The 25458-nt window shown below is 40.5% G+C and overlaps 1 protein-coding gene across 2 annotated transcripts in view; it reads left to right on the top strand.

Annotated features, from left to right (window-relative positions):
• Positions 1-25458, top strand: part of WAC (WW domain containing adaptor with coiled-coil) — a 59882-nt gene that overhangs the window by 14642 nt on the left and 19782 nt on the right. For both annotated transcript variants that reach the window (XM_054991109.1, XM_054991108.1), the window contains exons 4-8: positions 15371-15477; positions 16175-16290; positions 16378-16490; positions 17720-18037; positions 22963-23208. In XM_054991109.1, coding sequence (XP_054847084.1) covers positions 15371-15477; positions 16175-16290; positions 16378-16490; positions 17720-18037; positions 22963-23208 — 900 coding nt within the window. The remainder of the gene's footprint in view (positions 1-15370; positions 15478-16174; positions 16291-16377; positions 16491-17719; positions 18038-22962; positions 23209-25458) is intronic.

The raw sequence follows: 25458 nt of genomic DNA on the forward strand, positions 1-25458 counted from the left end.
TTTGTAGCTTCTTTTGCTTATGAATTGGACTGTAGACAATTGCAGTCTGTATAGAAGAAACCAATCTTCATGTAATTGGTTCTCTGCCTTGTGCTGCTATTTAAGGCTTTGCGTTATGCTCTCTTTTTGTTTAACTATGACTACATAATTGTGTCCCAGAACTGGCAGATTGCGTAGCTTAATGCAGAAATATTATTGGCATATTGGGCAAAGTAACAGCATGCAGAAGCCTCATAGACTGTGAGGATAGGTCTTCCACTTGCCAATCTGTGCAGGAGCTCTCTTGTCTGCTTTCTAGTAGTTTTCTGGCTCAGAGTATATTTAAAGCATAAAACCTGAACATTTTTGAAAAACTTAAGACCACAGGCAAGATAAATCATTCAATAGTTGTCTCAAATGCTCCTTTTTAAAATTAAGTAAGCAATTAAATATTTGAGATGTCAAGAATTTTGTGTTTCTGATTATATTGCAGGTAGTTGTATTGAATTTGTATTTCAAGGTGTGAAATTATTAGTATGGCAGAACTTGAATTTTGTGAGCTCTTGGTGAATTGGTTCTTTTACATGCTTGTATTCCAGACACATTCTAGGGGTAATATCAGTTCTGCAGTGGCATTTTTGGGCCATCGTTAGAGATGTGGGATGAAAAACTTTCTGCAAAAGTTTCTAGTACTTTGTTTTTTCCTTGGAAAATTTTCATTGTTTCATAAAATTAATAACAGTGAATGGGTGACATTACCTAATAATTTATTAGCAAACTTGGCAGTTGAAAGTATTTATTGCTACTGGGACATAAAATTCACAAGCTCTATATAACAATTGTTTAATAAATATAAGTTGAAATAAATATACTAAATCAGATCATACTGTATTTAGGGTATTGGGAAACATTCTGGAGAAATTTACAGGTCATATTTTTCTGCAAAAGTTGAGATGACTCTAGTATACAATTTCATTTTGAAAAATACTTTGACGCTTTCTTGGTTAAGAGTGGGTTAACTCTGAACAAGTGCTTATTTTTGTTGAAGTAGGCAAAAGTATTGGAGAATGTAAACTTCTGGTACTGGCTAACTATCGTGAATGTTTGCATCTTGGTAATAATAAGAGGGACAGTTATCTTTTCCACAGTTAATTATCATGACTTACTAGCAGAATCGGTTGGATTTACCTCTCCTTCACCTTTGTCAGTTATGTTCAAATAGATTCTTTGTGGTAGCAGTACTAACAAAGGCTTGACTTTTGGACAAGTGGAATTTCCATTAGAGATGTAAAATTTCGGGATGTTTTGATGCCATACGGGGGAAACAGTTTCCCCCTTCCTTTTTTTCCTCCTGGGGGTGGGGGAATACTTTATGAAGTAATTCCTGTATATTTTTTCCCTAGAGTAAACACATTAAGTTCTGGGTATCTTTTGTTAGTAGCTTATAATTCATTTACTTAGCTGGCATCTCTCAGTAAATATGGAACTGGTTTGTCAAACATTTCCAATATATAACATTGTTCTAGAAAATAGTCAATTTCTTTCTTTTCCTTTCTCCATGTATAGAAAATAGTTTGATAAATGCTTTTCTGACAGTAACTGTGGTTCTGAAATCATGTCAAATTTTATTTTTCTCCAGCCTCGTTCTCTGCAAATTGGAAACCAGCAACTTTGAAACAATTCATAGCAGTGAATCAGTTGCTGTATGGTTGCTTTCTATCAAGCAGGGTCAGGAATAGGCTTATCCAGACACTTGGTTTGAACTTTGGTTATGGCATCATTTTTCTTACTCCTTTTTCATTGGTATTCACCACAGTTGTTTTCTAGCTTTGCTTATTTTATTGATTTCTCCTTCTGAAGGATAGTGGCAACTAGACACAACTTTATTTTTTAGAAATGGTTACATTAAATTCTTGAGAATCGCTCTATATAATGTATTCCAACCAATTCTGTTACTGCTGATGCTGAATAGTTATATTTATTATATTAGGGGATTATATTAGTGGTCTGTGTCCAACCACAGAGTGAAGAGAACTTAAGGGCCTCTGCTTCCTTATGAGGGGGCAGTGATTTTCACCACCACTCCCCCTTGCAGCTCTCTTCAAACGTTGTTCCTGTGGTGTCAGTAGACCCTTGGGAAGAGCATATGAGAGTAGGGAATTGGCAGAAATGTCTTCCCCCTCTTAGGAAGATTGCAGTGGCTTTTAAGTTTTAGTAATGTGGTTGAATACAGGCTGACAACTTTGGAGTGGTACAGGGTTGTGGTCAGTTTTTGGGATGAGGTAAGAGTGCATTTAAAAATACCTTAATACTATGGATATAGGTAATTCAGGGGGAAAACAGGTGAGCCACTACTTTTAAATTTAAACATCTTTAAAAAACCTAAATTGGGATTCAACCCAGACTGTGTTTACCTAGCTCATGGTTCCTTCTCAGCTCTCCCTTGCAGTGGTATCTGACTGTTCAGCGGCAACTTGAATGATACCCTATGAGCCACAAGATGTTGTGCCAAAAAGAAAATGTGTTCCTCTTACTTTGTACACACAGGGTATTTGGATGCTGCCTCGCCTTTCCCCTTCCCCTCCCCTCAGTAGGGGAAGAAGAACTTGGATTCATAATGCAGTAGAATTTTAAAAATAAAAATTTGAACACTCACTAGAATTTGATCTCTTCTCAAATGAATCGTATAACCAAAACATGCTGGTGTTGTGTAGTTATCTCTGCTGCTAATGCTTGAGTGGACAGTTAATTGGAGCAGAATCTTAAGGAATATGCTCCTCTAAGTAGTAAATGAGAAGTTATATACAGTCAGTGCTTAATTAGCATCTTGTTATTGGTTTGAATGGCAGAATGTTGAAGTTTGCTTCCTGGGCAACATCTTCACTTGTCTCTTACTGAGGAACACCAGGTTGTGTGTACTTACTTACATGTGTGCTGCAAAATTGCTGTCCAGTAAGCAGTGCTGCTTCCACCTTATTTGCTATTATGTAGTGGTGAAAAAATGATGTGCTGGTTGAAACTTTTTCTGGAAATCTGCCTTGACATCAGCGTAAGATAAACACAAATCAAAATGATCAGTGATTTTAGATTTGCCATAAAAGTCTGATTTGTCATTGATTCAGATCAAGTTTCTTACTTATTTCAGACTTCCTAAACTAAAGTTGTACTGTATGCTGGCTAGTAATCTTTAAACATTGTCATGTTAACCCTTAAACAGCCTAGGAGGGGGCACTTGAATTATAGTTTTAGACGTTTGTCTTTTTTTCTACATTAGAAAATTACTCATATACTGAATAACTTACTGTTTTTATTGTGAATCTTAACTACATTGGGATGCTAGCTGGAAGTTAATTTCAGATGCAGAACAACTTACATTGGGGGAAAGAAAAGAAAACATGTATTTCTGTTTCTGTATGTACATATATAAGGGCACAAAGGGAAACCATTTACTTACAGACTAGTGAATTCACTTTCCAGAACTGACAACCATAGTTATTGAAAGGTCTTACTTTGTAATTGAGAGAGAAATTAATATCAAAAGCGGCAAACTGTGTGTGAAACCTGAGAGAAGATCTATGTGACTGGGTTTAAGTAAAGTAACTTTAAGACTCAAGAAATACTCTTTTGAAACCATCAGGTTTTAGAAATAATATGAAACTGAAACGCTTCTTATAAAAATAAGTTTACTTTTTTTAATATCCCAGAGTATCTGTCATTCCTATATCCCATTCCTTTCCTCAGGGCCACATAGTACCACAAAAAGCCTGACCCTTGGGCACGTTACTGAAAGGAGAAATTTAAGTTATTCTGGAATTTAATTCCTGGTGGCAGCAATCTACCAAGAGAGGGCAAGAATAAAAGGCTTAAAGACCAAATCTACCCAAGAGAAAGAAAGGGGTCGTGTAACACTTGCACTAATTCTGGGTTGTAACTTTGATTAGGTGATCATGGGTTCATTGGATGATGATTTGGATTCACCACCAATGAAAGGAATATCCTCTCCTCCCGCAGAAACATCCCCTGAGAACCAAAAAAAGCAATGCTGGGGGACCCATGTGGACAGGAGAACACAATATAGGCAGCTGCACTGAAAAGGGAAAATCATCCCTCCTGCCTCTTGCCAGCAATCTTTTGCTAGTGCAGGTCCTTCTCCCAGTGCCAGATGCATGGTTGGCAAGTCAGGCAAAGGGGATGATATGCTTGCTTCCTTCATGTTCCTGTATTGCACAAGGTCTTCTCTGTGTAGATCTCCCACTTCTTTTTTTGGTGCTCAGTTGGGCTTCTTCCAGAGCCTTTTGCTGGGCGGTGCTTGGAATCCAGCCCAGTAAGTGTAAACTTTATTTTAATGAGGCTGTATTTACAACTATTTTGAAAATGAAGTATATCATACAAAGAAGATTTTTTTTATTTTTGGTCATCTAATTTATCTAGCCTGCTTTAGTGTACTGGTCAAATGACAGCCACCCAGAAATGTGCTGGTGTTAAGTTTTCTGTCCCAGAAAAGATGTTGCCGTGGTTACATTTATATTGCTTATTGTGCCTTTTGAAACTGAAAGAGAAAGTCTAATATGGTTGGAAATGCTGAGTTAGCAAATGAGTGTAAGAGTAGTACTGTAAAAAGTAGCAAGTCAGTTCAGTCTTGGAGTTGGATGAAACATACTGCAAAAATAACTGATTTGATCGAACACTGATGAAGTAAATTATAGCTGTTGGGACAAGAAATTCTGTTAGCCTTTGTGGGGGGCGGGATATGAGAACTATCTCTGCTTCCTGTGGATAAATAGGCTTGACTTTACTAGGTGAGATTCCAGTTGGGTTTTTTTATTATGCATCCTTATGTCTCCTATTTACTGGGAGAAATATTTCTAGCTCCTCGGTATGCCCTCCCTCCTTTTTTTTGTTAAAATAAATTTTCCTGAAAATGCAGTCTTCATGTTAGTCAGTTTGATGTAGTAGCCAGTGTTTTGGCCCTGTCTGCTGTTCTTTAGCAAAACTTCAGCCTAGTAATGGATTAATCTGTGGCAATGGGCAGGCTTTGTGTCAGGTGTTGAGTTCTAGGAATACTTGGGCTGTTGATGTTTGCAATCCAGGTTGTTTTTGTTTGGTACTGTCTTCTCCTACCGCAGTGTCTGCCTCTATTCTGGTTCTTCCTTACTAGTCTGGCTGGTAATGTGGATCGGAGCCCATCCAAACATCATGGATTGAAAGTGTTTTATAATTCCTGTGACTAGCTCTGACTCATGGACCTGTTGCATAGGATAGTTGTTCAGTTGATTAGTCAAGTATATTTAGAGTATTGACTTTTTTTAGAATAGTAAACAAATATACTTGTGTATCACCGGAGCATGATATTTATGCCAAATGCAAAAACAAATACTATGAAACTATGTAAAAATTAAATGAATTATTACAATGTTAGATAAGGTATATTCTAAATATGAAAGATTCACTGAGCAGTTTATTTGACTTTTATGCTGGAATACCATGGTGGGTTGGATTAAAAAAAATTTTTTAAGTTAAAACAGTAGTGATTTAAGAAAAGGCAATTTTTACAAGGCAGTTAAGTTTATAATAGGCCAATTTTCCAGTCAGGGTTCATGTTAGCCAGTGCTTCATCAGAGCTTTATGGAACAGATGGCCAGATCATGTAAAGGGAGTGAGTAGGATGGAGTCATAAGGCATCTTTGCCTTTGAATGCTTATATTTCTGTTTGAAGATGCCTGCTGATAGAGCAGGTGGTGGGTTGGAGAAGTTTTGCTTCTGCGTTTGCCCCTGGTTGGTGCAGGGCTTAGGGGCCAAGCAGCACTCATTCCTGCCTTTGCTAACAAATGTCACTATAATTAAAAAGGTAAGCTGCCACCTGCTACATAGTGACATTTTTGGAATACTTGACTGTATACAAATAGGTGGTTATTTGACTGTGCCAGCCCATTCATTTGATCCCTAATGTTATCAACCTCCATTTACTTAGAGATGGTAAACAGTTGATTTAGTGTTGGATCCCTGTTTTATTTAGATTTTATATAGATTTTAGACTCTTTGTAGATAGCCCATCTGATTTTCCTGATCAGGCAAGCAGGGATCTATTTATTGACAGTTATTTTGAAGTGCCACCCTCACAATCTTACATGGCCCAGGTCATAAGCAGAAGATCTTTCAGTGTCTCAGGCACAGAGAATGAGGGGCCATTTCCTGGTTTCCCTCAGCCCTCAAAGAAAATGTACAGCAGCAGTGAGCAAGGCAACCAAACAGGAGAAAGTTACAAACTGCTACACCCTATGCTATCTTAGGGTGTTTTACTAATTCTAAAAGAGAGAAAATACTTCAATTTTTTTTCAGAGCTTAATTGGAAAAATTGAAAAGTCCAGGGTGGGGGCCAGAATTGGAGGAAAGATTTTGCAGATTTTTCTGGGTTTTTTTGCCAGGCCTTCACATTCCTACATCTGATGATAATTTTAGTGTGCATATTAAAGACAATATATTCAACTAAACTAACATTTGGAGTTCACTTTCACAAAGTGTAGTGATGACCACCAAAGTAGTTGGCTCTAAGGGGAATAGACAAATTTATAGAAGATAAGTCAGTAGCCTATACCAGAGAAGTAAGGAAGGAAAGCCAGAACATCTTCTGTAGTCTCCTTTGATTCCTCCCCTCCACCTTTATCACTGACACTAGGAGGAAGATTTCTCCTTCTTTGCTGCCTTTACCCAACATCTAACGTGTGGGAAAACAAGAGACAAAAGTGCTTATAACATTTTTACTAAAAATGTCCCTGTATTGGAGTGTTAGTCTCTTACTATAAAGTAAGCTTCATATTCTGAACTGTAGTAGCTATATGAAACATGTATGCTTTTCAACCTTTTTAGCAGTCAATATTTCTTGGCTACACTTCTGCAGAATTTTAGTTTTCATAAAGCATTTAAGAGTAGCTCAGTCACTCTTAAATGTGATAGGGAAGCTGATACTCTCACGCTAACCAGTAACAAAGGTGTCTGTGTCCATCATGGAACAGCTCTAGATCTAGCTACCACTGTTTTCACCAGGAGTCACTCTTCATCAGTCATCCTTTCCTGTCTTGAGTCCAATGCTCTGATTCAGAGGAGAAAATCACTGAGATGAATCCAGTTAACTTTAATGAAAAACGGAGGAATGTGTCCACTTTAACTACCCAAAGGCTATAGTGAGGGTCATGGGACCTTCATAGAGAAAAGCCATATATTACTGTAAGAAAGGGAACTGAGCTAGTTTATGAAAAAAGCTGACTGGATCCAACCAACTGCCTCCCAGCTGAAGCCAAAACACAGCAGTTGCCATAGCAACTGCAGCATCTCTGCCACTTGCTGCTGGAGTCCTGGATGTGTTGGGAGCCTTGATCTCTCCCAGGAGGCAGTAATTTCTGTCAAGCCAAAACATTTTATGTCAGGCCAATTCCTGGGAGTGGGCTCAGATATACTGGTCACCACACTGAAGTTCCTAGACAACATAGTGGTCTGATGCCTGTGATTTGTCAAGCCCCAACCTAAGTATTCTGCTATTTGAGCAAATATTTTTTAAAATTGAAAAACTTACATACTAATAGCCAGGTGGCTCTCACCTGTGGCTACTTAAATCTCTAGATTAGAGCCAAGAACAGACACATCGGGAAAAATCCCAGATTTGCAGAAAAATCTGAAATAACACCCCCCCCCCCAATAATAAAAGGAGCACCTGTAGCTTTAACCAGATTCAGTGGCAGTTGCTAGTTCAGCCAGTATTCTAAGCTTGTTTTCTGTCAGGAAAAGGCGGGGAGGGGGGAGAACAGGGCCCTTTCCATGATTGTTTTGGCTTTGAGGGAGGACTCATTGGGGCCAGGCTCAGAAGCAGCCACCAGGAAACTTGATACCTCTAAACTTGCCTGACTCACCAAGGCCTGGCTGCTTGCTACTGTTTAACAGCATCCCCCCACATACACCCAAAGCCAATGTAGTGTAGTGCCTAGAGTTTCAGAGTAGGATCTGGGAGACCCAGGTTTGCTTACTTCTCCGGGTTGTTGTGAGGATAATATGGAGGCAAGGAGAAAAATGTAAGTTGCTTTGGGTCTTCATTGTGGAGAAAGGCAGTATATAAATAAAGTAAATTAAATATAGGTGAAAGTAAGTGTGTTTGAAAGAGGACTTACGGAAAGGTCAGCATAATGGAGGCTTCCAGAGGGAGGGAATGAGGAAATACAGTGGGGAATGGGATACAGGGAAAAGAGAAGTACCCATTGCAAGTTCCCCAACATACAACTGGGCCCAGCTCAGCCAGCACCATGCAACCGGGCCATAGGTGAGAAGCTGCTTGGGCGGGGGTGAAGACAGGGGGCAGACAAAGGTGGAACAGGAAAAGGGGGGCAAGCTATGGGGAGCAGGGAAGGAAAAGAGGGCATGATGGGAGAAGGGAAAATGAGATGCCCCCTACAAGTCCTTGCGGGTCCCGTTCTTGTTGTAATAAAGTTTTTATCAGCATTTAGAAGTAGTACATAAGCCTCAACATTATAATGCAGAGATAGAATTCCTATTTTTAAACAACAAAAAATCAGCACAACACCACTAATTTATTTACTTTATAGCATTTATGTTGCTCCCTAAGGGAACCCCCAAAGCAGCTGACAAAGGTACCAAAATACAATGTACGCAGGAAGATCTTGGGCTTGTCCTGATGGATTAGGCTTCCTACCCAAAGAGCCCATGTTTCTGGCCCTGCTCATGTTTTCCTTCCAATACTTGAAGCAAGATGGTCCAGATGGACCTCAGTTACTGCTAGCTTGCTGCCAGCAAGATCTTTCTAACTTCACCCCCACCACATCTTCTGTCACTTTCCTTTCCTGTATGTTTGGAGATGCACTTTGAAGTAGCATCATCTTCACCTGCGAGTGAAGGATCTAGGCATCTTAATAGATCATACACTGAACAAGAGTCAGCATGGGATGCGGTAACTAAAAAGGCAAATGCGATTTTAGTCTGTATCCACAGAAGTGTAGTGTCCAGCTCATGCAAAGCTTTACTCTGTTCTGGTTAGACCTCACTTGGAGTAGTACTGTGTTCAGTTTGGGGAACCACAGTTTAAGAGAGATGTTGACAAGCTAGAATGTGTCCAAAGGAAGGCAACAGAGATGATGAAGGGTCTGGAGACCAAGTTGTACAAAGAAAGGTTTAGCCAGGATGTGGGTATGTTTAGCCTGGAGAGGAGGTGACTGAGAGGTGATATGATAGCCCTCTTTAAGTATTTGAAGAGTTATCACAGTCACATAGAGGACGGAGCACAGTTGTTTTCTATTGTGCTAGAGGTTTGAACCAGAAACAACAGGTTAAAATTAAAGCAAGAGGGTTTTCAGCTAACTGTTAGGAAGAATTTCCTGACAGCGGTTCCTCAGTGGAGCAGACTTCCTTGGGAGGTTTTGGATAGGAGTGTGTACAGGAAAAGAATTTGGTTGTTTTGGTTGGGTAATACTGAACTAAAAAAAAATGGCATCCTCCTCAAATACTGAATTAATTCTCCTGTTTAGTAATACAAAGCAAATTTGGTAAAATTTAGCCATTATTTCCGATGGGAAACTCAATTCAGGGCTGTCTGGTGGCCTGGTGGGGGTGTAATTTTTTGACCAAATTTCACCAAATTTGCAGGGGGCTTACTCCTAACTGTCCTCTAATGCCCTCCCCCCACCAATTTCATAAAAAAGAAAGTAAAATTTCCTATGTTGCTGCAGTTGGATTTTTTGACAGTAGTAGATGTCTAATCAACTAGAATAAATTAGATGCTGCCAGGAGGGAAGTGTTGAATTAAATTGAAGTAATTGGACTGTTAGGGTTTATGCTTTTGAGGACTATGGGCAAATAAATTGACTCTAGAGTAAATTGAATTATTGTGTTTGGCTGCAATGTTTATATGGCTGCCACTACTGTGCTGTATTGGACCAGTACTAATCTTGTTCATTGCTGTTGTTTGGATTAATGCTGAGTCCACTCACTGCTGCTATGGGGAACAAAGAGTAAGCTGGAAGATCGTGGACGTAAGGGGGGCAGCATGGAGTTGGGGATCCCAGTCTTCTGGGGACTTGTTAGGTATGACGGTGGGAGCCGGTACCGATGGAGAAGGGTACGGAGATATGGTATGACTCGATGACCTTCTAACCTGCGGCCCATCCTGAGAAACGCTGGTGATGGAGCTAGGAAAAAGAACCTCCCTTCAACACTGATGTTGTGTAATGCCAGGTCTATAAAGAATAAGACTGCAATGTTGCAAGATCTCTTTGCAGCGAGTGACGTGGACCTGTTAGTGTGACTGAAACCTGGGTGAGGGAGGGTGAAACGGTTGCCCTGGGAGAGCTGACCCCCCAGGATATTCGGTCCTTCATCAGTCTCGAACAAGAGGTTGGGGGGAGGCGGCTTGTGTGAGTGTGGTAGCAATCTTGGGATGAAGAGGCAAGATCATCTTATAGGTCGTTTATGAAAGCTTATGAGGTGGTGGTGAAGGCTGTGAAGAAATTGTTTTATGCAGCCTCCATCGCATCAGCTAGCTCATGCCCAGCAAAATTGTTTAATGTGGTTCGGTCATTGGTCTCCCTGTCGGAGGGAGGCTGTCAAATTTTGAATAAGGACATTAGCTGTGAGGCTTTTGGGAGCTTCATAAAATCTTGTCCCTCCGCCGCAACTTGCCAGCCACGGTTGGTTCAGTAAATGAGCTAGAGACTCCTTGGCCATCTTCATGGCCAGTATTTGATCATTTCAGCTCTCTCTCTGGGGAGGAGATTGACAGGACCCTGCTATTAGTTGGGCCCACCACATGCCCCTTGGACCCAAGCCCATCATGACTGGTGAAAGCCAGTGCTGATGGGCTGCGGTCCTCATTGGAGGCCATTGTTAATCTATCTTTAGGCTCTGGGGGTTTTCCTGGGCCATTAAAGGAAGTTGTGGTGAGGTCTCTTAAAGAAACCATTGCTGGACCCCATTGACCTGGTCAATTACCGCCCGATCTTGAACCTCCCATTTCTGGGAAAGGTGATTGAGCAAGCGGTGATGGAACAGCTGCAGGGCTTAGATTCCTTCCAGTCCAGGTTCCGCCCTGGACATGGGATGGAGATGTTGCTGATTGCCCTCACAGACAATCTTCACAGACATCTGGACCGAGGTGGCTCGGCGTTGCTGATATTACTGGATTTGTTGGCAGCGTTCGATACAGTCGATTATGATATTTTGACACACCACCTCGCCGATGTGGGGATATAAGGGACAGCCTTGCAGTGGCTTGTCTCTTTTCTCCACTGTCGGGGACAGAGGGTGGTGCTTGGGGAGAAATTGTCGTCCCACCACCCTTTGGTGTGCAGGGTCATGCAGGAAGCAATATTCTCCACATTACTGTTTAATGTCTAAATGAGCCCTCTTGCCCAGTTGGTGTGAAGTTTCGGACTCGGGTGTCATCAATATGCAGATGACACTCAGTTGTATCTGATGATAGACAGCCAGCCCGACTTGGCCCCAGATGTCCTGGAATGTGCTTTTGCAGCTGTGACTGGCTGGTTGAAACAAGAGTCGGCTGAAATTGAACCTGACAAAGACGGAGGTCCTGTACTTGAGCCACAGGCAGTTAGGCTCAGGACTCCGGCTCCCAGCCTTCAATGGGGCACCACTGGTGCCAGTTCCAAGGGTTAGCAGCCTGGGCGTGATCCTGGCTGCCTCCCTGAAAATGGAAGCACAGGTCACAGCAGTTATCAGGTCCTCTTTTTTCCATCTGTGCCAGACCAGGCAACTTGTCCTGCACCTGTCAACCCGTGACTTAACTACAGTGATCCAGGCAACGGTCATCTCTAGACTACTGCAACTCACTCTTTGTGGGGCTGCCCTTGAGCCTGACCCAAAGATTACAGCTGGTACAAAATACAGCGGCACACATTATTATGAGAGTGCCAAATGGGGCACATATAACACCAATACTACGTGAGCTGCATTGGTTGCCTGTGGAGTACCGGATCAGATTCAAGGTTTTGGTACTGACCTATAAGGCCCTGTGCGAACTGGGACCAGCGTATCTGTGGGACTGTCTCTCCCCATATATTCCCTGGAAGACACTCCAGTCAGGAGATAAACAGCTGTTAGTGGTCCTTGGCCCCAAGGAGGCCCGCTTAGCCTCGACCAGAGCCAGGGCCTTCTCAGTCCTGGCTCCCACCTGGTGGAACGCTCTGTCTACTGAGACCAGGGCCCAGCAAGACCTACTATCTTTTTGCCAGGCCTGTAAGACAGAGCTCTTCCGCCAGGCACATGGCTGAGGTCTGGCCCTCCGCCAGCCTAGAACAACAAGGGGTGTATAAAATCTAACCCTCTCTGTGAAGGCTGTCCACCATCCTGTTTTAGTTTGTAAGGCTGACTGTATAACTAGAAATATGTTTTATTTTAATGATGTTTTTAAATGTTTTATGGAAGTGGAGTTTTATTTTATTTTAATGGGTTGTGATCCGCCCTGAGCCGGCTCATGGGGAGGGTGGAATAGAAATGTGAAATAAATTAAATAAAAATGAATAAAAATAGACCCAAAGAAGGAGCCCCCAGCTACCTCCAATCTCCACTGTTCCCTACGAGAAAAACTGTGGGGGTTATCCGGGGGCTGGGGGTGGCATTTTGCAAGCAAAATCTGCCAAATTTTCAGTGGACCTACTCCTGACTGTCCCCCTAAAGAGTAAATATTGGGTCCCAATGTCCAATTCTGTGGGCCCTTGAATAGGGTGCCCTAGCCACTTCGTTTGTTCCTATCGTGGGCGAAAAACTCCACGCTGACTCCTACTGCAGAAACACATGGACCAGGCACCCCAACAAACATCTCCCCCCCCCCGAAGAAGAACATTCAACAACAGTTGTGCACCAAACCAACTTCTATTCCAACAGAAATCGGAACCCAGCAAAAAACACTAACCAAACTTCAGTAAAGAAAGAGAAAGTCCAAATAATGGGAAAACAGCCCCACCCTCAAAGAACCACCAACAAAAATTTACAGCAACAAAGAAAGCACCCGCAACAGGGGAAAACATCTCCACCCCCCAGAAGAACAAGTGAATTTAATAATATTAACAAGAACTATAATGCACTAAACAATAAAATACCCACAACAGGACAAAACATCCTCCCAGAAGAACAAGCAGCAAAATGAACAGTAAATATAACTTCAAAAGCCAGAAATCAAAGCCTTCCCATACAAAAGCCCAACCAAAGCAAGCGCTACCCACAACAGTTTATAAAATGCAAAGTTTTTTTAAAAAAATCCTTTCCCCTTCTCTCCTAAGAGAAAAAAACCCAGTGAGTACAACTCTCAAGCCAGGCACTAGCAGAAGTCCTCGGTGCAGAAGGTCTCAGCTCAGAAAGCAGCAGCCAGGATCCAGCCAGGATCATTGGGCAGCAGGATCCAGTTGCAGTACAAGGTTGTAGTTCAAGGCAGTATGATGTTGCAGGGGCTAAGCAAAGTCAGGTTCAGTGGCGGCGGGGTCAAGGGTGACTTGACTTGTTGCTTCTACAAACAGTTGCTACCCCAGCCCTGACTTTTATTGCCAAGGTGCACATTTTGCTGCTGAGCTGCACCTGCCGGTGCATGCACTCCCTGTGCCCTCAGTTGGCTCTATGTGCCTTTGAGTTGCTAATCACGCACTTCACCTCCTCTCCAGTAGCTCATACTGAGCCCTCTTTTGCCTGCAGAGGTGAGGTGGGTCTTGGGGAGCTAGTGGGTGTGTCCTGGGCTGAGACAGATGAGCCGCTGCGGACCGGCGGTACATTGTTGGTTAAGCTTGAGTTTGGTATTTCTGAATTTATTCAGGAATACAGATTTAAGCTCGGTAATACCAAATTCATAATTTTTACCGAATACCAAACGTGAATTGCACATTCCTAGTTGTGGACTCTTCTTCATTGGAGACATTTAAGAAGAGGCTAGATAGCCACCTGTCAGCTGTGATGATTCTATGATTCAATATGAACGTACACATATTTGGAGAGGGAGGACATGAAGGAATGAGCTGGTGCTAGGCTCTTGTGGCCCTTATATGCCCAGGGTAATTCCAATTACTGCTTTGGGATCAGAAAGGTATTTTCCTCCAGGCCAAATTGGCTGGCTATTGTGGAGGATTTTTGCTTTCCTCTGGGCATAGAGCAAGGGTCACTGGTGGAGGTGAGGGTGGCGATGGCTGTGAATTTCTAGCGTTATGTAGGGGATTGGACTAGATGACCCTTGGAATCTCTTCCAGCTCTGTTTCTGTGTTCCTAAGTTTCTGTGTGTAAGCAACTGCCCATGCATCTGGCCCTCTCCATTTGTTCAATTCCATCTCAAACAACATACCCTTGTAAATAACAGCATGGCCCAAATTTATTTCTGTAATTTGACTTTGAAAGATCAGAAAAAAATTATATTTTGCTTTATCGAAAATGAGTTTGCGTGATGGCTGTATGCATTTCAGCTTATGTTTTCAGTCATCAGTCTGTTGCACTTGACACAGAAAATGAAGCTTGATGTTGTGCTTCAGGAACAATATCTACCAAATACCTGCGAACTGTATTTTTTGAAATACAGAACATTCTGTATTTTAGAACATTTAAGAGTACTTGTCCAGCACAGTTTTTAAAGGCGTTGCTTGTTTAATGAACTTGTCAAGGGCAGCAGAGAGATTCTCTGACTTCTGAAGATAAACATTTTGCAACATTATAAATAGGCTATATCAAGCATTTTAAAATACTGTTTTTAAAAGTATTCATTATTATTTCTAGAAGTCAATAAAATGTCTTCATTTCCCACAAATTTCTGATTATTTATGCTTTGGCCTTTATGGGCGGATGTGTTTTACAAATTTCTCCCCTACCTTTTCTGCATTTTCCTTCCTCTTTGAACCTTCAAATCTAAATGTAAAATATTTGCTTTCTAAGGCAAAAGGGAAGTACTCAAACTGTTCATTGTGTCCTAGAGAGAAAAATGTTCACTATTCAGATTTGTGTATTAAACAGCATATATGTGAGTGTTGAAAAGCAGTGTGTACCCTGGATCACGTGGAAATGCCCTATGCTGAAATTCCTGTAAATGAGCAGCATCATTTTACATAAAATTATTTTGACTTAATCTGAGTAAAATCACTTTAAAATATATTGAAAATTATTCCTGTGTTATACTGTAGAATTTGTAGAGTACTAAAATTGCCTTTTTATGTACAAACGAACTCCACATACCAATTCTACTTGTTTTGACAGTTCAGTGGCGGCATCTCTTCACTGAAGAGGGAATATAGATACCTAAGTGTCAAAGCAGAGTATTAGTTATACATTGCTGTATCCGCTGCTTCAGAATGAATTAACTGTGTGATTTGTTGATGAAAAGTTAATACAGACCTTTAATTGTGTTTTCTAGGGACCAGTTACTCCCCACAAGAAAATTCTCATAACCACAGTGCTCTTCATAGCTCAAATTCACATTCTTCAAATCCTAGCAATAATCCAAGCAAAACTTCTGATGCAGTATGTATTAATAATGAACTGTACCCAAATCATGTGTGACTTTTATCAGATTGAGAAAATACTGTCTGTTTCAGAAAAAGAGCTTAGTCTGAATTAATAGAAATTGGAAGGGAAAACTGTTCATTCAGTATTCCTTGGCATTTCCTTTCAGACTAAACTCACCATTGATCTCAAACAAATTTTGTAAATAATACACAAATATAGCATAAAGTTACTTATCTGTCCACATTATTTTGATCTTGGGTTTGCGGGATACTTTACTGGGGTTTTGTATCTGATCATGGGGTTGAGCATTTTTAGCCTTCTCCCTTTCCCTGCAAGCTTTGATATCTGGTTTGCTTGGTACCCTGGAGACTGTCAGATATCTTTTCCAAATTCTCCCTCAATCCAGGTTCTGAAATGGAATTTCTGTTTAATTAGAGTAACTAACAAACTAAGTGGTGAATGTAGAGGAAATTCCTAGTTATGTCTAGGGCATGAAATGCACAATCCAGAGTGCCTCATGCTGAGTCCACTGCTAAAATTTTCTTTGTGGTGCTCCAAATATCTGTATGCAAGTGAGGGATGCCATTGCTAAATGAAAGCTGATTAGTTTGAGAGTTTGTCAGGAATATATGCTGTTTTAATTGAAATATATATTTGAGAAAATTGATTTGGTACAGTGTATTGAGTTGATTCCATTGTTTTCTCTTTCAAGCCATATGATTCTGCAGATGATTGGTCTGAGCACATTAGTTCTTCTGGTAAAAAATACTACTATAACTGCCGGACAGAAGTTTCACAGTGGGAAAAACCAAAAGAATGGCTTGAAAGGTGAGTGCCTAGTAATATTAAATGTGTAATGCTGAATGATATACATGCTATGAGACAATATAATTTTTATTTCCTTTCTGTTTCCAGAGAACAGAGGCAAAAAGAAGCAAGCAAAATGTCTGTCAACAGTTTTCCAAAAGACAGGGATTACAGAAGAGAGGTGATGCAGGCAACCACTGCTAGTGGGTTTACTAGTGGAAGTATGTGTGTTCATAAAATATTTTTGTTTCAGTACCTTTTTAGTGATTTTTCAGTACTATTTTCAAAAAATGTGATATGTATGCAAAACTTTGTGTGTCTGTTTCCAGATGCAAAAACCATTGTATTCTTGTATAGGCACTGCTATAGTTCTCATGATTTATTTAATTAGCATTAATTGCATGGTCCCTGGAATCTCTTGTCTGCATATTGGATTTTTGCTAAAATAGCGGTTTTCGCATAGATATGTCACATAGTTATTTGGCAAAAAAGCCCCTCATAGAACTTACCTACAAATTACAGTTTCTTCTGTGTTTAATGATGGTTCCTGTATCTTTCCCAGGTGGGGGCAACAGCAGTATGAGTGGTATTTCTAATAATAATAATAATAATAATAATAATAATAATAATAATAATAATATAACATTTATATACTGCCCTTCAGGACAACATAATGCCCACTCAGAGCAGTTTACAAAGTATGTTATTATTATCCCCACAACAAAACACTCTGTGAGGTGGGTGGGGCTGGGAGAGCTCCAGAGAGCCGTGACTAGCCCAAGGTCACCCAGCTGGAGTGGGGAATCAAACTTAGTTCTCCAGATAAGAGTCCCGTGTTCTTAACCGCTACACCAAACTGGCTCTTCTAGCAAGCAATGGTTTAAATTTCCATATCTTGATGTGCAGTTGAGTCCTCAGGCATGTTCAGCCTTCTCCTTGAGAACCAAACTTTATTTATGGATTGGACGTTAGGAGGTTTCTGCTGGTGGAAGTGGATTTTCCCACAGCAGCCTCTTTTGACCCCTGAAAAGGCTAAGCTGGACATTTGGGGACTTGTGTGTGAGTGTGAGTGTGGGGGGGAGGAGGGTACTTCAGTGAGGTTATCACCCATCCTGCCTCTTGTAAAACTGATAGGATCCATCATCCAACTCTTGTGTATTTGGTTACATTTTATATTCTGTTGCTTATTGTATTTTTATGATTTTTTTGCATAATTGCAGTGTAATCAGTATTAAAGTATTCTGTAAACATTTAAGAAAACACAGCCGCATGTGACTAGAGTGCATTAATATTAAGATAACATTGGCAAGATTTGTTAGATTAGGAATAAAAATGGCTACAGATTTTTTCAGAGTCGAAGTCCAGTAATATTTGCATGTTGTTTAGCATTACAACTCTAACTTTGGTCTTCTCTGTTTCTCATTGCAACATTGTGAATGACACACAAAAGTGGAGGAGAAGCATTCCAGTGATGCCGCTAATATGCTCCCACAGAATATTTTGTCTCAGACAAGCAGACACAACGACAGAGATTACAGACTGCCAAGAACAGAGACTCACAGTAGTTCTACCCCTGTACAACATCCCATCAAAACAGTGGTTCATCCATCTGCTACCCCAAGTTCTGTACCTCCTAGTCCATTTTCTCTACAGTCTGACCACCAGCCAAAGAAATCGTTTGATGCCAATGGAGCATCTTCCTTATCAAAACTGCCTACACCCACTACTTCCATCCCTTCTCAGAAAGCAGAAAGAAAAGGTTTATCAGGTAAAACAATGTTCATGTTTCTTCATCCTTCTACTAATGAGTACAGCTTGTATGATGTATGCTAGATCTTGAACTGTTCAGCTGACATTCCAAAAACTTCTGGTCTTTGCTTCATCAGAATGGGCATTTAAACAAATTTCAGTTTCTTGAACATTAAAGATGCTTATTAAAATGAACTGCAATCTTTGTGGAAAACCCTTAAGGCTCTTCATTTCAGCATAAGAGAGATAACTGACATGTATAGTATTTATATAATTAAAGGTCCAGCAAATTATCATTGGGACTGTTAGTGTGCAGAAAATTCAGCCAAGTTCAAAGAAAACAATAGGCATATTTCTGAAGCAAAAACAAAAGTCTTGTGGCACCTTCAAATTTTTTATGTTTTTGTTGTAGTGTGAAAGCTTATGCTAATAAAAAACTTAGTATTTAAGGTGCTGCAAGTCTCCATTCTGTATTGGGGGAAAAATGAAATTCAGTGTTGAACTACTGTATGTGTTTGTTGCTCCATTTAAAGATGGATGTTCTGAAAAAATAGAGAGAATGGTTAAGAGGTTGGACCATGAAGTTCCTGCAAGGTAGAAAGGCAGATAACAAATGTTCTAAATAAAATAAACGGCTGTTTTAGAAGGAGAACTGGTTGTGGCTTCTTGGTTTTAAAAAAACAGCTTAGAGAAATGTTGAAGGCATATAAAATTGAGTAGAAATAAGTGTTTTATCCATCTCCTATCCCCCCTCCCACTACAACTTGAGGTTATTTTAATAAAATGTATTAGCAGTAGAAAGCATATCAAAACAAAATGCATAATTTCATATATAGGGTTGGATCCAGCGATCTGTAATGCAAACAGAATTTCTGCACTGCAGCCCCCCCCTCCCCAAAATACCTTTTGACCTTGTGAAAGTTGATCTCTGAGGTTGTGGGACCTGGATGGATTGTCAGCCATGTTGGTCAGTTTTCTTCAGTAAAGTGGGTGAAATCACTCCCTCTTCTGTCAGCACAGCTGGGGTGACATTGTTTTTCCAAGCAGAAGAAGAAAAAATGGGGAGTGGATAGAATACAAAGCACTCTTAAAAACATTCAGAAAGTGTGATTTGCTTTTTAAAGTAACACTTCAAAATAAAATTGTTATACCTAATTCATACTATAGCAAAACTAGAAATAAAATTTTAGTATCACAAGCCATTGATCTTTCATAGGTTGATTCTGGTTAGAGAAATAAATTTCCTATACCCTTTTCAAGGGTATATTAGTTATTTCAATGGAGTAGGTTACAAGTGTAATAATAAGAATGGCTTTTTTCTGTCTTAGAATGGCATCTATGTGAGGTAACATGCTTCAATACTATTGAAAAGGTCGGTCACCATATATACTGGTCATCTTTATGTTACAGAAATACTTATTTTGAGTTTTTTTAAAAAGAATTTGTTCTTTATAATGCTGCTGTCTACGTACTATGTCTAAGCACAAGTAGTAAAAATTACTTTTGGTTTATGTCAGTGGCTTTATTTTCAAGTTATCCCTTCATCCCATTTTTTCCAACTTGCCAAAACTAAAATTTGTCAAAGAAGCTGACCTAGAGAGAGCAATAAATACCAAAGCACCAGTGGGGTAAATGCAAACCTTTGATACCTTTGGTATGTTCTGTATCTATTTTATACCTGTACTAGTGCTTATTTTGTCACTTCTGTTCAATAAATTGGCTAAACAAAGTGCTGTCATTAAAAACTCTGAACATCCTGTTTGTTGGAAAAGTTAAGTGACTTCCCCATCAATCTGAAATTTGACCCAGAAAATTTGTATGGTGACAGAGGTAATTTTACAAAAATTTCTGGGAAATCCAATTTAAAACAGTTCAGCTGTTTTATAGTGTGTGAGAGACAGAGCTGAGTAATAGCTGCCACTGAAAATGTTTCACTTGGACATATTTTAAACAGGATTTAATTTTTTTTAAATTCAGGAGCATTATAGTCTATGTGCACTTGGTATTTATTCACAGCAGACTTTCACCTAAAGCTGTGAAATGTCAAAGTGTTTGTACTATTTGTAGTAAAATATGAGCAAGGTATGTGGAAAGTAAAGTAAGTCTTGACCCTGGAGTATCTGTCTGAAAGAAGAATGGTCAATGTCCATCCAGCAGGGAGGGGGAGCACTGTTGTAAGGCAATTTTGTTTGTGCTTACTCCAGGGGAATTCAACTGTAAACCAAGAATTGAAGTAGAATGAATTGGATTTTCCTTTTACCAGCCTTATCTGAGAAAATATTTCAATGTACTTTTTTGTTTGATTACTGTATATATCCTGCTAATTTTAGATCACTAAAATTTAGGTACTACTATGTGATCTCCATGCATTATGCTGTGCTTTTTGCTTGTGGAAAGCTACAATTCAGAACTTCTAGAGGTAGCTTTTAGGCATGAAAACCTGAAGAGACAGTTCCAGCTGCACATATCTAGGGGAGAAGAGTCACATCTTGACCAATTGTTTTTCATCCACTGCAGCAGCATCTGGGGACTTTTCTAAGAGGCTTTTCCCCACAAACTTGTTTCTTTTTTCTAAAGTCTTTTTCTGCATGTCTTACCTCCAAAGCTTGTTTTCTCTGTATATAAAGTTAAAACATTTGTGTATAGGTTTCCCCCCTCTGCCATTCTGTGGGCACCTTTGGCACAGTTCACTGTGTTCAAAAAGTACAGATTATGGGGGGGCGGGGTTGTGTGTGTAAATAATTCCTTTTTCTAATGATGATGGGTGCTCTTGTTTTTGCTGCAGTACGTAAAATAGAGACTTGTATATGCTGCCAGAAGAAATTGTTATTCTCAGTTGCTTTCTTCTTTGGGAGAAGGCATTATAGACTTTTAAGGTTATAGTTAAAGCTTCCTCTCTCTTGAGGGGCATCTGTTTTTGCTGCCCTGGCCTGTATTTCCCTAGCCGTACCATCTTGACCTGTGGCAGATGCTTCTTTGCAAAAGCCAAAGAAGTCTCAAAACCAAGCCAAAAAAAGCAAAGCATCACATGGAATCTGCCTCCATACTAACTCTCTACTCACTGGCCTTAGCTGACCTGGATCTGGAATCCTGAAATAAGTATGAGTTTATCTTGGTGGTACTTGCTGCTACCTTGGACAGTCCTCTCTGCATTGGGAACCCTCTTCTCCATATGTCATTGTTAGAAAGGCGGCTGAAGGATTCTGTTCTTACTCTTGAGGGGAGGGAGGCATCTTAATATGGTTGATTCCTGTCAAGGAAGCAGGACTTGTATATTAATTTCCTGTTTCCGCTGGTGGTCACCCACTCTTCAGATCTTTTTCTGCCTAAAATAGTTGTTCTTAACTCTTCATATCAGTGTTACTGTGGCTTGGGAAACTGCTAGACTGGAGAGTGGGTAACCCCTAACTCTGGAAACAGGAAATTAATATCAAAGTCCTCCCTCGTTGACTGATTGGTGGAAATCACCTGTGTTAAGATGTCTTTCATACCTCAAGAGTAGAATGAACTTTCATGGTAAGTGTCCAACATTCCTTTTCAGACCAAGCTTTCCTTGGGATCCCAGCATCGTTTTTGACTTACCACACTACTACTGCTTATTACCCTTCCCCATCTTCAACAATTTCTGCCAGCTTGGAAGGCTATAACTTCAGACTATTGAGTACTTACCATCCTAAGGCTCAGATAAGGCTTTCCCCATCCAAAGTGTCTGCGTCTGCCCTTCGTAACCTAACTCTCATTTAAGACATGGACTCCTGCCTGCAGAAAGAGGTGACGGAAACAATACCCTACTCCCAGAGGGCCCTAGGGTTCTATCTCAGGTACTTCACCATCTTAAAGATAAAAGTGGCACATAAGTGGAAGGAACTGAGCAAGCTTAGAATAGGCATGTACAGTCAAAACTGTCTTTGAGAGGAGGAGGTTTTCACACCTAAAAGCAAGCTCTAGTATTTTCCAAAGCATAGCTTTACACAGGCACCAAAGCCCATCAGTGTGAATGCGTGGATGACCATTTAAAGAACAATAGTTAGAGGTAAGCAGCCTGATCTTATTTATTATATCATTCCATTGGACCAGTATGCCTGCTATAGCCTTATCTTCTGGACATTATTGAATATTTTCCCATTTCTTATTCCATTCTATAGTTTTATAATAACCCAAGCTTAATGTTCTTCTGCATATAACAAAGAACAGCAACACTCCACAGAGCTGAGTAATTGTGTAAATCTGTTCAGTGAAATTAAAATTAAATAGGAATCTGTTCTTCCATTTCCCATTCATTATAGATGTGGTTTCAAAAATCTTACAAATGTAAGCTCTTAAAATGTGAAATAGCATCTAAGTGACGCCAGAAGAAATTGTAGCTGATAGTCTTATTCTGAATCTTAGGCCATTGTGTGCACAAGTACACAGATGTTGAGTCATCACATCTTTCTCTATGTATATTAACAATACTGTTTCTACCTGTACATTGAAGTCCAGTGGATTCACCTTCCAGTTTCAAGGGGGGGAGGTTGTTAAGGGTAATAAAGCCTTCTCTGTGGTGGCCTCCTGCAGACAGTATTCTCTGCTGTCTAGCATATGCGGTATCCTTCTGCTTGGTCCTTGAATATATAAATGCCCCCATTTTTTAAAAAATTACTACTCTTATACGAAAGCTTGGAGAGTGTATTTGGCTTTATTTTTAATAGGTTTTAATAGGTTGTTATTATTAAAATATAATCTAGTTTTCTTCAGCATTGTTTTTATCCCAAGAGGATCAACATGAAAGCAGGCTATATATTCTCAAATATTTAATTCACATTTTAAAAGCAAGTAACTTCTCAGATTGATGCAGTGTCTTCTACTTCTTCATCCTGTCTAATTTTAAGTGCATGATATGAGGAAGAGTGTGAACATATCCTCTCGGAAAGGACACTGAATGTATTTTTTTTTTATTGTCAGAATCTGTGTGTATGGACAAGTCTGTATCTCACTCATGCACAACTCCTTCCACATCATCTGCTTCTGGGCTGAATCCAACTTCTGCACCAACTTCATCTGCTTCTGCAGTCCCTGTTTCACCTGTCTCTCAATCTCCAATTCCTCCGTTGCTTCAGGACCCAAATCTCCTTCGACAGTTACTACCTGCCCTTCAAGCTACCTTGCAGCTTAATAATTCTAGTGTAGATATATCAAAAATAAATGAAGGTAAGATGGAGATGTTGTTTTCAGTGTTTATCCAGTTGTGTATTGGAACATTAGGATTATTTATTTACTAAAAAAGGACTAAATGCCTGTTATGTACACTTTAATGTATTGTATACTTATTTCTTTGAATGGTATATATGTGTTTGATGCATTTGCTGAGCCACTTTGGTGGTGTGGTTAAGAGTGCGGAACTCTAATCTGGAGAACTGGGTTTGATTCCTCACTCCTCCACTTGAAGCCAGCTGGGTGACCTTGGGTCGGTCACAGCTTCTAGGAGCTCTCTCAGCCCCACCCACCTCACAGGGTGATTTGTTCTGGGGATAATAATAACATACTTTGTAAACCGCTCTGAGTGGGTGTTAAGTCATCCTGAAGGGGGGTATATAAATTGAATGTCATGTTATTATTATCTTCTTCCCTCCCACTTTCTTCTGCTTAGTGTAATTTTTGCAAATAGTTTAAAATGGCATGGGAAAAATTGGCTCACTTGGTGAGGGGAGGTATAAATATTTTTCTGCTGGTTTTTCCTGCAAATGGGCCACACACATACACATAGTAATGTTGGGCGTATACTAGGGGAGGGACTCCACATGTTTGCTTCATAATGTGTCATTGCAACTTTTGTTTTGGCCTAAGACAAAGGCTTCCATTACATGTTGAGTATAGAGTAGTTATGTGGAATATAATGTGCTGTTTGTCAGATAAGATCTTCACAGACCTTGCTGTCTGGATCCCTGCCCTTACCCAGTTCACCTTTAATGGCCAGAGGTAGGGCTTTTTCATTGGTGGCACCTTGCATGTTGAGTGCCTTTCTCTTTGAGGCCCACCTGGCATCTACTCTGCTGTCTTTCAGGTATCAGGCCAGAATGTTTCTTTATAACAAAGGCTTTTAGTTAGGGAGATGTTTATTTTTCAGAATTTTTCTAGGCTGAGAACTTCTTTGAGACTCGTTTCATGCTTTTGGTGGGTTTTTAATAGTCCGAACAACTGTTATGGTGTATTTATTAGGTCTTACTTTATAAGCTGCCTCGAGCAAGTTCTCTGGAGAGGTAGCATAGAAAGCTTCCAAATAAAGGATTAAACTGGACAAAAGCAAAAGTGCTTGTATTCAAATGACTTGCACATACTAAAATATGGAAATGTACAAGCATGCTGTTTAAGGAACTTATAGTATACAGTACTGTAAAGGACTTCTGATATGCTGCTTCAGCTCCACTAGCATGTATCTACTAAATTGTACACATCTTTCTTAACAACTTAGTATGGTTCTGTGTATACAAGTGTGGTTGCACAACAGGAAGTGCCAATTCAATAATGGGGAATAATAAGGGTGAGCTTGTACAAAATACTAAAACAATTAATCTTCAGTGTTGTCATGCAGATGATTTGGACGGGGGGCGGGGTTGATATTTCTTGTTAGTGTTATACATGTGGAGTGAGTCCTTGAACATAGCTATTTTGCTATCTTGCTATTTTTCTTTGGCTTTTCCCAACACATTAGGGGTATTGAGGGTGATTAGGACCAGATGTGGGTTCAGATTGTATATATCAGATTGTTGATACTGCCATGTATTAGATGATGGGATGGAGAGCGGTCCATGGGTGTGACGATGGAGACCGAGGTGGGGCTGGGGATCCCAGTGCTCTGGGGTCATGGGAGGTATAGCAGTGGTGCGTGGGGCTGGAAAGGAAGGCCACGGAGATGTGGTAGGGCTCGGTGTCCTTCCAAACTGTGCCCCATCCTGAGGCATGCTGCTTGTGGAGCTAGGAGGATAAAATGCCTCTCTCCAGCTCTGTTGTGTAATGCCAGATCCATAAATAATAAGACCCAAACGCAAGGTTATATTGCAGCAAAAAACGTGGACCTGGTATGCGTGACTGAGACCTGGGTGAGGGATGGCGAAACAGTCGCCTTGAAAGAACTCCCCCCTTCCTGAGGTTCTCGGCCCTTCACAAGTCCTGGACAGATGGCCTGGGGTGGCGGCGGCAATACTTATTCCAGAGTCTTTCTCTGGAATAAGTCTCATGGGACACTGAGGAGAGTTTGGCTGTCTGCCTGGTGTACCAACTACCTAGCACACCTGCAGCTACTCTGTTGATCCTGTTGGAGGTGGTAGCGGGATGGGCCTTGGAACATTCCAGGTTACTGGTCCTCAGTGATGTCACTGTCCACGTCAGTGATGCCGCCTCTGTACAGGCTTCGAACCTTGTGCCATCCTTGGCAACATTGTTTCAGTTTCAACACATCAA

Source organism: Eublepharis macularius, chromosome 11, assembly GCF_028583425.1.
Source record: "Eublepharis macularius isolate TG4126 chromosome 11, MPM_Emac_v1.0, whole genome shotgun sequence".
Classification (NCBI taxonomy): Eukaryota; Metazoa; Chordata; class Lepidosauria; order Squamata; family Eublepharidae; genus Eublepharis; species Eublepharis macularius.